At 53.1% G+C, this 12,830-nt stretch overlaps 1 protein-coding gene across 1 annotated transcript in view; it reads right to left on the reverse strand.

The window, feature by feature from the left end:
• Positions 1 to 2,158: 2,158 nt before the first annotated feature.
• The window catches only part of ABCA7 (ATP binding cassette subfamily A member 7), a 56,523-nt gene continuing 45,851 nt past the window's right edge, over positions 2,159 to 12,830 (reverse strand). Inside the window, 10 exon segments of the mRNA XM_074305218.1 lie at positions 2,159 to 2,554; positions 2,706 to 2,943; positions 3,169 to 3,261; positions 4,292 to 4,395; positions 5,048 to 5,182; positions 6,086 to 6,227; positions 6,767 to 6,873; positions 8,145 to 8,207; positions 8,342 to 8,474; positions 8,722 to 8,851. Of these exon segments, the coding sequence (XP_074161319.1) occupies positions 2,411 to 2,554; positions 2,706 to 2,943; positions 3,169 to 3,261; positions 4,292 to 4,395; positions 5,048 to 5,182; positions 6,086 to 6,227; positions 6,767 to 6,873; positions 8,145 to 8,207; positions 8,342 to 8,474; positions 8,722 to 8,851 (1,289 nt within the window). The 3' untranslated portion in view covers positions 2,159 to 2,410.

Genomic DNA, 12,830 nt, shown 5'->3' on the forward strand with positions numbered 1-12,830 from the left:
TTGCAAATTGAGACATCACCTTTCCTATGTCATTGGTCCTCTTGGAGAACAAAGGCAAAATTTTTAAAAATGAATTAAAAATGAATGGATAGACAGACAGACATACTAGGCAGGTATGATGTGGACTGAAATCTTTTGGGGGGAAATGATCTTTGGGCTGGGCCCTGGGGCTGTCCCCCTTCTCAGGGAGGTTCCTGGGTCTCAGGCTCTCCTCTGGGAGAGGCCCTCTCTTTGGGGAGCCCAGTTGGGTGGTCTCATTCAGTTGGAGAGTGTGGACAGGGTCGTGGTCGCACCCTCTATTGAGTTAAAGATTAGTCTGGAACCACTCTTAGTAGCTCAAACTCCCAAGATAAGTAATCTCTTTTCAATTGGAGATCCAGAATAAGTGAATCTCATTCAATTTTGAATCAAAGCCCCAAGCCTCAGATGACTAATTCTGAACCCCAAATCTTCTCAGGCGTCCTAAACAGGACCTTGTCCACTGTTGAAGGTACCTTCTTCTCAGTGTAACCCACCTTTGCTGTATTCTTTGCCCACTAAGAAGTCTGTCTTCCTGGCAGGCTGGCTTCTCAGTGCCAAAAAATCCTTTTGCCACATAGATTTCAGGTTTGCAAATTCTTTCACATAGAACCTGCTCCTCCGAACAGAGGGGATCTCCCACCCCAATTCTCCACCTCATCATTTGGTCCCCTGATCTCATGCATGAGCACAATGCTTCACGATGGAGTAGAGATAATACCTACATGGATGAATCACAGATTTTGGGGGGAATTAGAGTCTTAGTATTTTTAAAAATTTTTTTTCAACTTTTTGTTCAAAGAGGCATCTCCATGCTGCTATCATTCTTTTATTCTTAGTGGTCAGAAAACTGTTGTGTGAGCAGACACATTCTGGATCTCAGATTGAGAGCAGGAGGGTTCCTTGAGGACCCTCTAGTCCAATCCTATCATTTTACAGATGAGGAAACTAAAACTCAGGAGAAGAAATGATTTTGCATAATCTATATATCACATTGCTCATTTTCTCAAAGAGGGGTAGGAGAGAGGGGGAGAATTTAGAAGTCCTTTTGAAAAATGTTAAATGTTTTTATAATATATAATTGGGGAAAATATTGAATCATTAAAAAAAAAACCAAAATAAATGATTTGGGTAGTAATTGTCAAAGGTAGAATTTGAACCCAGATCCTGATTTTAAGAACCAGTGTCCTTTCCTCCATATCATACATGAGGGTTGAGAGATCCCTTGACAGCAGTGGGGTCCCCTGGCTGGTTGCCGGCTTTGTGAAAGAATTCCCAAACCCAAATGTACGAAGGGAAGTTTGTGGCAAAAATTGGGTTTATTATACTAAGAAACAACTTTCGCTCTAAAGGCAGATGATAACAGGATTTAGAGATGAGGACTTCTGAGATCACTTCATCCAAATGCTTCATTTTACACCTAGGGAAACCGAGGCAGGGAGAGGCCTGCATCTTCTGAGGGTTTTAGTGGACCCCAAGCTTAAGACATGTGACACACCAGCCAGGAAGGCTCCTTCGAGCTCAGGCTGACAAGGAGCCCAGTACTGGGAGGGGAGCGTCTGCTGTGGTTGGACCACATTTGGCAGATATCGTGTTCAGTTTTGGGGCCACAGTCCGGGAAGGGTGTGGATAAACTGACAGAACAGAAAGAAGGGGATCCAGATGCTAAATAGCCAGGGAAAGAGCAGCCAAAGGAATTGGGAATGGAAGGAGGGAAGCCATGACAGCTTTGATCCAGCCTCCCACATGGAAGGGGGGTTAACTGGCCCCCGAGGGCAGAGCCAGAAGGATTTAAGGAGGAGGCATTGGGGGTTGCAAAAAGGCCAAGTTCACTTGTAAGTTAGGAAAACGTGCCCGACTTCCTCTAAGGGAAAGGGGCTGCATCTGGAAGCAATGGCTCTCCCTCATCTGTCCGGAGGTGTGTCCGAGGCGGGCAGGACAGGAAGCGCTCATCCTTCTCTGAGATCTGGCGCTTCTGGGACTTGTCCAAGGTCACCCAGGTGGTCTTTCTAAGCCGGGGTTAGGATTTGGGCCCTCTCCCTTTCAGCAGCCCAGCCCCTCACACACCCATAAACATGAACGCATACATGGAGCCCTACCCAGGCCATGCGTGGGCACACATGTGAGACGTCCCGGTATCTCTTGGTTTTACTCTTTTATTTGTGAATAAGGGGAGGCAGAAGGGAGACCCGGAGCCACAGCAGCAGCCCCATTCTGGGGGTGACCTCAGGGCTCTTCCCTTTGGCTCCCTGGGGGACAAGGGGCCCCATGGGGGCTGGTAGGGAGACAGGGGACAGTGGTGGTTGCTGCCCCAGGCTCCGGACATCACTCAGCCCCCTCCCCCACCCTGGGGGGCAGGCTCCTGGCCAGAGGAGTTTCCATCGGTCCTGGGTCAGACCAAGCTCTCAGCCACACTGGTGTCCTCCAGAAAGCAGCTGACCCTGTGGGGGCTTCGGCAACTGGACTCAGCGCGGGGAGAGGCCGGCTTCCCGGGGCTGTCCTCCTCACCTTGGTCCTTTGCAAAATACACAAACACCTGAGGGGACAGGGCGGGAGGGCGCGTTAGGGCAGGCAAGTGGACAGCCAGGGAAGCGGAGTGAGGGGGGTTAAGGAGGGCTTCCCGGGGGAGGCAGGTCCGGAACGACGCGACCCCGGCCTGAGGCCGAGCAGCTCCCGCCCAGGCTGACCTGGTCGAGCGTGGTCTGGGTAACAGAGAAGTCCTCGATGCCCAGGCGCGGGCTGTGCGCGGCCAGCTCCCCGAAGAGGCGGGCCAGCGGGCAGTGCCCGGCGGGCAGCTGATAGCGCAGCAGGCAGCCGTGCTGCTCCTTGAGCAGGGCTCCGGGGAAGGAGGCCTCCATGAAGTCCCGGGCGGGCCCCGGCTGGCAGACGGGCACCCGCAGCGACACCGTGTAGCCCTCTCCGAACCTGCCGAAGGGCCCGGCTGAGACCCCGCCCGCCTCCCCTCCCAAAGGGGGAGGCCCAGGAGGAGGCAGGCCCGGCCGGGGGAGGCTGCGGGAGGTGCAGCAGCGGCCGAGGGAGCGAGGGGCTGCGGGGGCAGGGGGGTCCCGCCCGGGAGACACTACGGCTGGGGGGGGCGGCCCCGGGGCGTCCTCTCCGCACAGGAGGCGCCCGGCCCCGCCCACCCGTTACCTGTTCTTGAGATGCTGCGCGCTGCCCAGGCACTGGAAGCGCCCGTTCACCATGATGGCCAGGCGGGTGCACAGAGCCTCGCATTCCTCCATGCTGGAGGGAGCGGGCGGGGTCAGTCACCGAGGCCTCCGCCCAACCCGCGCGCTTTCTCCACCAGGGCTCCCTATCCTCCCCCACCCACTCCGACCCTGGCTCTCCCTCTCCAGCGTTCTCTCCCCCGTCACAGCCCTTTCCAAGAACCGATGACCCCAAGTCTAGCCACGCCGCCCCCAGCTTCTCCTTCCTGCCCCCCAGACGCTTATTCTCAGTCTGGGGGCTTCTTCCCCCACACACATACACTCTTTCTCCCTCTCTTTGCTCTTTCCCACCCTCCCTCCATCATTTTCCCTCTCTGTCTCTCTGCTCTCTCTCTTCCCCCTTTCCCTCCTTCTCCCTCCCTTCCCCTCCCTCTCCTCCCCTTCCCCTCTCTTTCCCTTCCCCTCTCCCTTTCTCTCCCTTTCCTCCCCCGTCCCCTCTCCTCCCCTTCCCCTCCCTTCCCTCCCCTTCCCCTCCCTCTCTCTCCCTTCCCCTCTCTCCTCCCCTTCCCCTCTCTTTCCCTTCCCCTCTCTTCCCCCTTTCCCTCCCTCTCCTCCCCTTCCCCTCTCTTCCCCCTTTCCCTCCCTCTCCTTCCCTTCCCCTCTCTTCCCCCTTTCCCTCCCTCTCCTCCCCTTCCCCTCTCTTTCCCTTCCCCTCTCTTCCCCCTTTCCCTCCCTCTCCTCCCCTTCCCCTCTCTTCCCCCTTTCCCTCCCTCTCCTTCCCTTCCCCTCTCTTCCCCGTTTCCCTCCCTCTCCTCCCCTTCCCCTCTCTTCCCCCTTTCCCTCCCTCTCCTTCCCTTCCCCTCTCTTCCCCGTTTCCCTCCCTCTCCTCCCCTTCCCCTCTCTTTCCCTTCCCCTCTCTTCCCCCTTTCCCTCCCTCTCCTCCCCTTCCCCTCTCTTCCCCCTTTCCCTCCCTCTCCTTCCCTTCCCCTCTCTTCCCCGTTTCCCTCCCTCTCCTCCCCTTCCCCTCTCTTCCCCCTTTCCCTCCCTCCCCCCCCTTCCCCTCTCCCCTTTCTTTCTCTCCCTCCCTACTTCTCTGTGTCTTCTACCTGTGGGAGGTAAGCACTACAGAGCGCCCCTCCTTGACAACACCCAGGACATTGTTCCAGAGGAAGCGCCGGGCCCGGGGGTCCATCCCTGTGGTGGGCTCATCCTTGGGGGCAGAAGAGAGCATCAAGCAATCCCAGCAGACTGGAGATGTGCCCAGTGCTCCACTCCACACCCTGCAGACTCAGAGTTCTGCCCCAGCCTCCTCCACAGGGCACAGCTCTCTCCTCACGGTGGGCTGGGGAGAGGCCCATGCAAGCCCTTCATCTCTTTCTTCCCTCACTCCCACTCCCTCACAGAATCTGTGAATTTTGAGTTGAAATGATCTGAGATCTAGCCCAAGCCCTTCACTGTACATCTGGGGAAACCGAGGCCCACAGAAAGGAAGTGCCTTGACCAAAGCGATATTACTGGGACCAGAACTCAAATCCACATCCTCTGACCTCCAAAACCAGGCCTCCTTCCTATAGTATGCTGGAACCTTATCCAAGGCTCCCATTTTATAGAAGGGGAAACTGAGGCCCAGAGAGGGAATAAAGTTGTTGAAGATCACCTAGCACTAGTGATGACTATGAGGAGCAGAAAACAATTTCAGAAGGAGGCAACGGGTCCGTGAGGCTCAGAGGCTGAGAATTTCTGGGATTGGTCCTGCTCCGTGCCTCAGTTTCCCTGCTTCCCCAAAGTAGAGATCTGTGAGCTTGAAGGGGTGTGATCTGGGGGTTCTGTCCCCCTCCCATCCACGATCCTGAGTGACTCACCAGGAAGATAACTGGCGGTCCTCCCACTAGGGCAATGGCAGTGGACAGCTTCCTTTTGTTCCCGCCGCTGTAGCCACCTGAGGGCTGATCTGCATACTGTAGCAGCCCCAGCTTGGTCAGGCCCCATTGGGCCACCTGCAAAGGGAGAGACCAGGAGGAACCCCCCTAAGGCTGAGGGTCTCCACGTGGGCTCAGTGGCACTGAAGGAGGCACAAAGGGAAATCAGGGAGAATCCCCCACGCTCAAGGGGCTATAAAAGTAATTCTGCTCATGACAAGACCAACCTTCCTGTGCAAGGTCTGATGGAAAGAGCTCTGGTATTTGGACTTGAGAGATTTGGATTCAAATGCTGGCTCTGCCTTTTATTAGCTATATGATTACATGTGATTATATATAAGGAATATAATAATATATATTCCTTTAAGGCTCAGCTCAAATGTCACCTTTGCTAAGAGGTCTTTCTTGATCCTCTATCCTTCCCTTTCCCCACTTACTCACTCCTGCCTTCTCCAAATGAGCTTGGGATCTATTTTGCATTGAGCCACATATGGTGTTGGGGGTCTCCCCTGGATCAATTCTTTGAGAGTAGGAAGTGTTTCACTTTGATTTTGCATTCTCAATGCCTGGTACACAGTAGGTGCTAATAAATGCTTATTTCTTGGTTTATCATCAGAAGGGTGGTCTCCACTAAAGCATTATCTTGGCCAAGGCAATTCAGGAATCAATCTGGTGAGGCTCATGTCTGGGCTCATGCCCAGGAATGGGACATCAAATCAATAAACTAGGCTGAGGATGGAGCCAGGTATTCCCAGCCTGTATCCCTGCAGGGCAGGGAGAGCCTCCAGGGGCTTGGGTTCTAATGGGATTCTGGGGATTGTACTTTCATGTCTGCAGCAATTTTACAGATTTACCTCTTTGGATCCTGACTCCCACCCTATGAGCTAAGCAGGTCGTAGGGCCGTGGCACAGGTCAGGATAAAGTTGCATGTTCTTTGGGTGTTCAGAGTTAACAGGAAACACGGCACCCTGGAGGCTTACCTGGGCAACCTCCCTCTCAGGTACCCCCCGGAGTCGGGAGAAAAATTCCAGGTGCTCCCGACCAGTCAAAAGTTCTGTGATGGCATCAAATTGGGGACAATAGCCCATGTGGCTCTGGGCTGACTGCAGGTCACTCAGGATGCTGTGGGGGGAGGAGGGAGCAAGGAGATGGAATAGCAAAGAGAGGGAAGGGGGATGAAGGAATAGGGAGGGAGGGATAAAAGGCACAGAATGGGACACAGAGAGATGGAGAGGGAAGGGTGTCATGGGAATAGGGAGATGGATGGGATGCAGGAGAATGGAGAGAGGGGGATGAGGAAGAGAGCACTGGGAGACAGGGATGAGGGACCAAAGGGATGGGAGATCGAGAATAGGGTACAGAGGGAGGTGGGGAGATGGGGGTGAGGATAGAGGGATGAAAGGAGAAAGAAGGATGTAGAAAAGGGGGGATGGGAAGGTAGGGACCCCAGGGAAGAGCACATAGATAGTAAAAGGATGGAGAAACAGGGATTAACGGGTAGGGGGCTGGATTAACCAGAGGGAGCCCAAAGAAAGTTATGCTCTGAGGACAGGAACGGTGGACTCCAGGCCCTTTGTCCCCTAGCAATAGTCTAGGATTTTGAGGAGAGGGGCATCTTCCCCTGCCCCAGCCTCCCTCCATTAGGGCTCCCCTTCACTCACCTGAAGCCCATAAGGAAAGCCTCACCCCCACTCATTGGGGTGTCTCCCGTCACCATGCGGAACGTGGATGTTTTCCCTGCCCCATTTACCCCCAGGAGCCCAAAACACTACAAGGAGAGAGAGACACAGAAAGAGAGACACAGAGACAGAGACACAAAGAGATAGAGAGACACAGAGACAGAGACACAGAGACAGAGACACAAAGAGACACAGAGACACAGAGACAGAGACACAGATATTAAGATTGACAAGAGAGACAGGGAGAGACAGAACAAAGACAGACACACATACAGAGACAGAGACAGACAGAAATATAGAGATAGAGACAGAGACACAGATATTAAGATTGACAAGAGAGACAGGGAGAGACAGAACAAAGACAGACACACATACAGAGACAGAGACAGACAGAAATATAGAGATAGAGACAGAGACACAGATATTAAGATTGACAAGAGAGACAGGGAGAGGCAGAACAAAGACAGACACACATACAGAGACAGAGACAGACAGAAATATAGAGATAGAGACAGAGACACAGATATTAAGAGTGACAAGAGACAGAGAGATAGTGAGAGACAGAAACAGACAGACAGACACAGACATGGAGAGACAGAGATAGACAGAGATATAGAGATAGAGACAGAGAGAAATAGAGAGACAGAGACAAAGATATTAAGATTGACAAGAGACAGAGACAGCGACAGAAACAGACAGACACAGGGAGGCGGAGACAGAAAGACAGACAGACAGACACAGACACAGAGAGACAGAGAAGTCAGACTCTGAAATCTCTACGTCTGCCCTCTAGGAACCTCCAGGTGGGCCTTCTGCAGGCACCCCCAGAACCCCAATATTCCAGCAGGAGGCGCCACCACCCTTCCCACAGAAGACTCCCCCAGCCGTCCCCCCCACTCACAGGCCTCCATCCTCCTCACTTCCTCCAGGACTCCTCTCAGAGCCCCTGCTTGGCCTCCCGGCCGAGTCCCCCCACTCTCTCCCAGCTGCCAACCCGACTGAGGTCTGCCCCCCTCACTTGGCTAGCTTAGGCCGCCCCCTCACCCTGACATTCAAGGCCTCTGCGCCCCTCCCTGCTCTCTGCTCCCGCCTCTCTGGCTCACTGGCTCCGCTTAGGGCTTGGGGATCAACCTTCCGCCCATGAGCTTTGCCCTGGCGGTCCCTGGCCCCCTGGGATGAGCCCCCTCTTCTGCAGAATCCTTCAGACCTGTCCTGATTCCCACAGTCGTTAACACTGTTTTTATAACTATCTGTGGGACTGGATTTATTAGCTCAGAGCCCGATTCCTCATCTGTAAAGTCTGGACCATAAATCCTTACATGAGGGGGCTATTGCTCCAGACGTGCTTATAAATCCTTACCTCCCCCGGGGGGATCCCCAGACACAAGCAGTCCACGGCCGGCTTCTTCTGACCCTGGTATATCTGGCAAAGAGTGGGAGAAGGAACAAAGATGACCATTGCAGACAGATTCACGGACCTATGTGCAAACAAATGGCTGCCCCCAGACGTCTCTAAACCCCAAGTGGGGAGCTGTCCAGGGGGATCCATGCCCTCACCTTGGTCAGGTTCTTGAGCACCAAGACGTCTCCCTGGGTGGCCCCCTGCTGGACCCGTTCCCGCTCCCGGCTCACATCCTCGTCCTCCTCCTGCTCCTCCTCTCTGGGCTGGGGCTGGGGTCCCAGAGGCCATCTGGAAGTACTTGTGAGTAAGCATGAGCAGAAGGCAATCTTTCCTCCTTGTGCTCCCCAAAGCCCACAACCCCAGGCTTCTCCCCTAGACTACTCTTACCCCCAACCCACCCCTAGTCAAATCTTATACCCCCCGCGCGTCTGCCTTTCTCATCCAAACCCAAGAGCCCCCATGGTTACCCACTGGTTCCCAGCGTCCCCCCAGACCATGGCTCCTTGATTCTGACCCCCGTCTCGCAGTGGCTGACCTAGGCAGGAGGCGGGCTCGGTGCTGCAGGAGGAGGGTTAGGAGAAGGAAGATGGGCCCCTGCAGTCCCATAGCAAACAGGTTCTTGCCAACCAGCTCCCAGCTCAGCGGGGACTTGAACTGCTCATCTCCTGGGGAGAAAGACACCACATGAGACCTGCCTGCCAGCCACCACAGCAGGATGGGAGAGATGGGAGGAGGGGAAAACAAACTCCAAGCACCGAGACTGTCTTCTCTTATTCCAGTTTCTTCTCTTTTTAAAAGTAATTTAAAATTTTAAAAAATTACTTATTTTTATAAGTTTTCTATAATATATAATTTTAAATTGTTTATTTATTTATTTTTATAATAATAGGTTTTTACTTTTCAAAATGCTTACAAAGAAAGATAATTTTCAACATTCACCCTTGCAAAATCTTATGTTTCATATTTTTCTTCCTCTATCCCCCTTTCCCGCTCCCCTATACAGCAAGTAATCCAATACAAGGTTAAACGTGCAATTCTTCTAAACATATTTTCACATTTATTATGCTGCACAAGAAAAATCAGATCAAAAGGGGAAAAAAACACAAAAGAAAAAAAAAGCAAGCAAAAAACAAAAAAGGACAATGCTATGTGGCGAAGCACATTTGGTCCCCACAGTCCTCTCTCTGGATAGATGGCCAGTGTCTTTGCCAAGAAAATCTCAAGTTGGACACAATTGGACAACAATGAGGGAACTGAGGCAGAGTTATGTGACTTGTCCGGCGTCACACAGCTAGTAAAGTGTCTGCAGTCTATTTTAACTCAGGTCTTTCTCTCTGTGCACTATGGGCCATTTATCTTGTCACTCTATTCCCAGCACTTAGTCCAGAGTCTGGCACAGAGTTAAGTGTTTAAAAATGCTCTTCAGGGCTCAGTTAGATGGTGCAGTGGATGGAGCACCAGCCCTGGAGTCAGGAGGACCCGAGTTCAAATCTGACCTCAGACACTTAACTTCCTGGCTGTGTGACCCTGGGCAAGTCACTTAACGTCAGCTGCCTCAGCAAAAAAAGAAAACGTTCTTCAGGCCGATTTCAGAAAAGCCTGGAGAGACTTCCATGAACTGGTCCTGAGCGAAGTGAGCAGAACCCGGAGATCACTGTACATGGCAACAACAAGACCATGTAATGATCATACTTGGCTCTTTCCAACAGCGAGCTGATTCGGGCCACTTCCGATAGATTTATAATGGAGAGAGCCATCTGCATCCAGAGAGAGAACTGTGGGAACTGAGTGTGGATCACAACACGGTATTTTTACTTTTTTGTTGTCTGCTTGTTTTTTCCTCTCATTTTTTTGATCTAATTTTTCTTGCATAGCATGATGATTGTGAAAATATGCATAAAAGAACTGTACCTGTTTAACCTATTTTGGGGAGGGGATAGGGAGAAAGGAGGGAGAAGAATTTGGAACACAAAGTTGTACAAGGATGAATGTTGAAATCTATCTTTGCGTGTATTTTGAAAATAAAAAGCTATTATTATTATTAAAAAAATTAAGAATGCTCTTGACTTGCTGGTTGGCCTGGCTATCCTGCCTTCACCTGAAGATCTCCAGCCATCCCATGCTGGACATTTTTTCCTCAGCATTGAACTTAAATCCCTCTAACTCCTTCGTACTGACCCTGATCATTCCTTTCCAGTCAAGTCCCCTTCTAAAGCATCTAAAAGGCTTAACGCCCCTTCCCTGCCTCAAACTGAATCTTCTTCAGGCTAACCAAGTTTCAGTTTAGACTCGGGCTCTTCACTATTCTAGTTAGCCCCTCTGGACACTTTCCAGATTATCAATGTCCTTCTTAGACTGAAGGGCCCAGAGCTGACTATGGGACCTTAGAAAGTACAGAAAAGACCCAGGATGCGGAACTATTCAAACCCAGGCCCTCCAACTCCAAAAGGAGTCTTCTTTCTAGAAGTTACCAAGGACTTCCTTCACAACAGTCCCAGGAAGAAACTCCTTCAAAAATAATTATCTCCATTTTGTAAGCCAAGAAACTGAGGCTCAGGAGTTAAGCGATTTGTCCAAAGTTAATCACAATTATTAAGTGGATGAGCTAGGACAAGAAACCAAGTCTCCTGGCTTCAAGACGAGAATTCTTGCCACTGCCCAATGATGTTTCTCAAAGTCTGACCAAAGTCTATATCCTTATAACACTTTCCTTGAATGGCAGTCTGGGGGAGTGGAAAGAGCCTGGGATTGCGCCAAGAGCCCCAGACGCTAGTGCCAGCTCTGATACTAACTCTGAGAGCCCCGTCACTTCCTTTCCTGGGCCTCAGTCGGCTCCTTTGTAATGTGAGGGGGCTGGACTGGATTGAGTGCTCTGAACCCGCTGCTTCCTGCTTTACCCTTCTAGGTGAGATCCCAGGACTCCTTCTTAAGGGCTCAGAACTTAGTATATCTGAATCATAACAGGGACAGAGCCTGGGTTGTTGCCTCATTCCTTCTGGGACTCTCTGGTCTTAAGCCTGTGAGTCCTGTCTCTCCTGCTGTGAGAAGTACCTCAGGTTCTTTCAGATCACACTGTTCTGGCTCTTGGCTGCTTCCTTTCCCATGTGTCACAGATAAACACAGAACAGGGTTCTGTTTGCTATAGAAAAGCTGTATATAAGAACTGGTAGTCCTTAAAAAACAGGATGTCAGAGCTGGGAGAGCCCTTAGAACTCAGGACGTCGGGCTGGGAAGGCCTTAGAACCCGGGAGGTCAGAGCCGGGAGGGCCCTTAGAACCCAGGAGGTCAGAGCTGGGAGGCCCTTAGAACCCAGGAGGTCAGAGCTGGGAGAGCCCTTAGAACCCGGGAGGTCAGAGCTGGGAGGGCCCTTAGAACCCAGGAGGTCAGAGCTGGGGGGGCCCTTAGAACCCAGGAGGTCAGAGCTGGGAGGGCCCTTAGAACCCAGGAGGTCAGAGCTGGGAAGGCCCTTAGAACCCAGGAGGTCAGAGCTGGGAGGGCCCTTAGAACCCAGGAGGTCAGAGCTGGGAGGGCCCTTAGAACCCAGGAGGTCAGAGCTGGGAAGGCCCTTAGAACCCAGGAGGTCAGAGCTGGGAGGGCCCTTAGAACCCAGGAGGTCAGAGCTGGGAGGGCCCTTAGAACTCAGGAGGTCAGAGCTGGGAAGGCCCTTAGAACCCAGGAGGTCAGAGCTGGGAGGGCCCTTAGAACCAGGAGGTCAGAGCTAGGAGGGCCCTTAGAACCCAGGAGGTCAGAGCTGGGAAGGCCCTTAGAACCCAGGAGGTCAGGGCTGGGAGGGCCCTTAGAACCCGGGAGGTCAGGGCTGGGAGGGTCCTTAGAACTCAGGATGTCAGGGCTGGGAGAGCCCTTAAAACCCGGGAGATCAGGGCTGGGAGGGCCCTTAGAACCCAGGAGGTCAGGGCCGGGAGGGCCCTTAGAACCCAGGAGGTAAGAGCTGAGAGGGTCCTTAGAACTCAGGACGTCAGGGCTGGGAGAGCCCTTAGAACCCGGGAGGTCAGGGCTGGGAGGGTCCTTAGAACTCAGGATGTCAGGGCTGGGAGAGCCCTTAAAACCCGGGAGATCAGGGCTGGGAGGGCCCTTAGAACCCAGGAGGTCAGGGCCGGGAGGGCCCTTAGAACCCAGGAGGTGAGAGCTGAGAGGGTCCTTAGAACTCAGGACGTCAGGGCTGGGAGAGCCCTTAGAACCCGGGAGATCAGGGCTGGGAGGGCCCCTTAGAACCCAGGAGGTCAGGGCTGGGAGGGCCCTTAGAACCCGGGAGGTCAGAGCTGGGAGGGTCCTTAGAACTCAGGACGTCAGGGCTGGGAGAGCCCTTAGAACCCGGGAGATCAGGGCTGGGAGGGCCCTTAGAACCCAGGAGGTCAGGGCTGGGAGGGCCCTTAGAACCCGGGATGTCAGGGCTGGGAGGGTCCTTAGAACTCAGGACGTCAGGGCTGGGAGAGCCCTTAGAACCCGGGAGATCAGGGCTGGGAGGGCCCTTAGAACCCAGGAGGTCAGGGCTGGGAGGGCCCTTAGAACCCAGGAGGTCAGGGCTGGGAGAGCCCTTAGAACCTAGGAGGTCAGAGCTGAGAGAGCCCTTAGAACCCGGGAGGTCAGAGCTGAGAGGGTCCTTAGAACCCGGGAGGTCAGAGC

This window comes from Sminthopsis crassicaudata, chromosome 1 (assembly GCF_048593235.1).
Source record: "Sminthopsis crassicaudata isolate SCR6 chromosome 1, ASM4859323v1, whole genome shotgun sequence".
Classification (NCBI taxonomy): domain Eukaryota; kingdom Metazoa; phylum Chordata; class Mammalia; order Dasyuromorphia; family Dasyuridae; genus Sminthopsis; species Sminthopsis crassicaudata.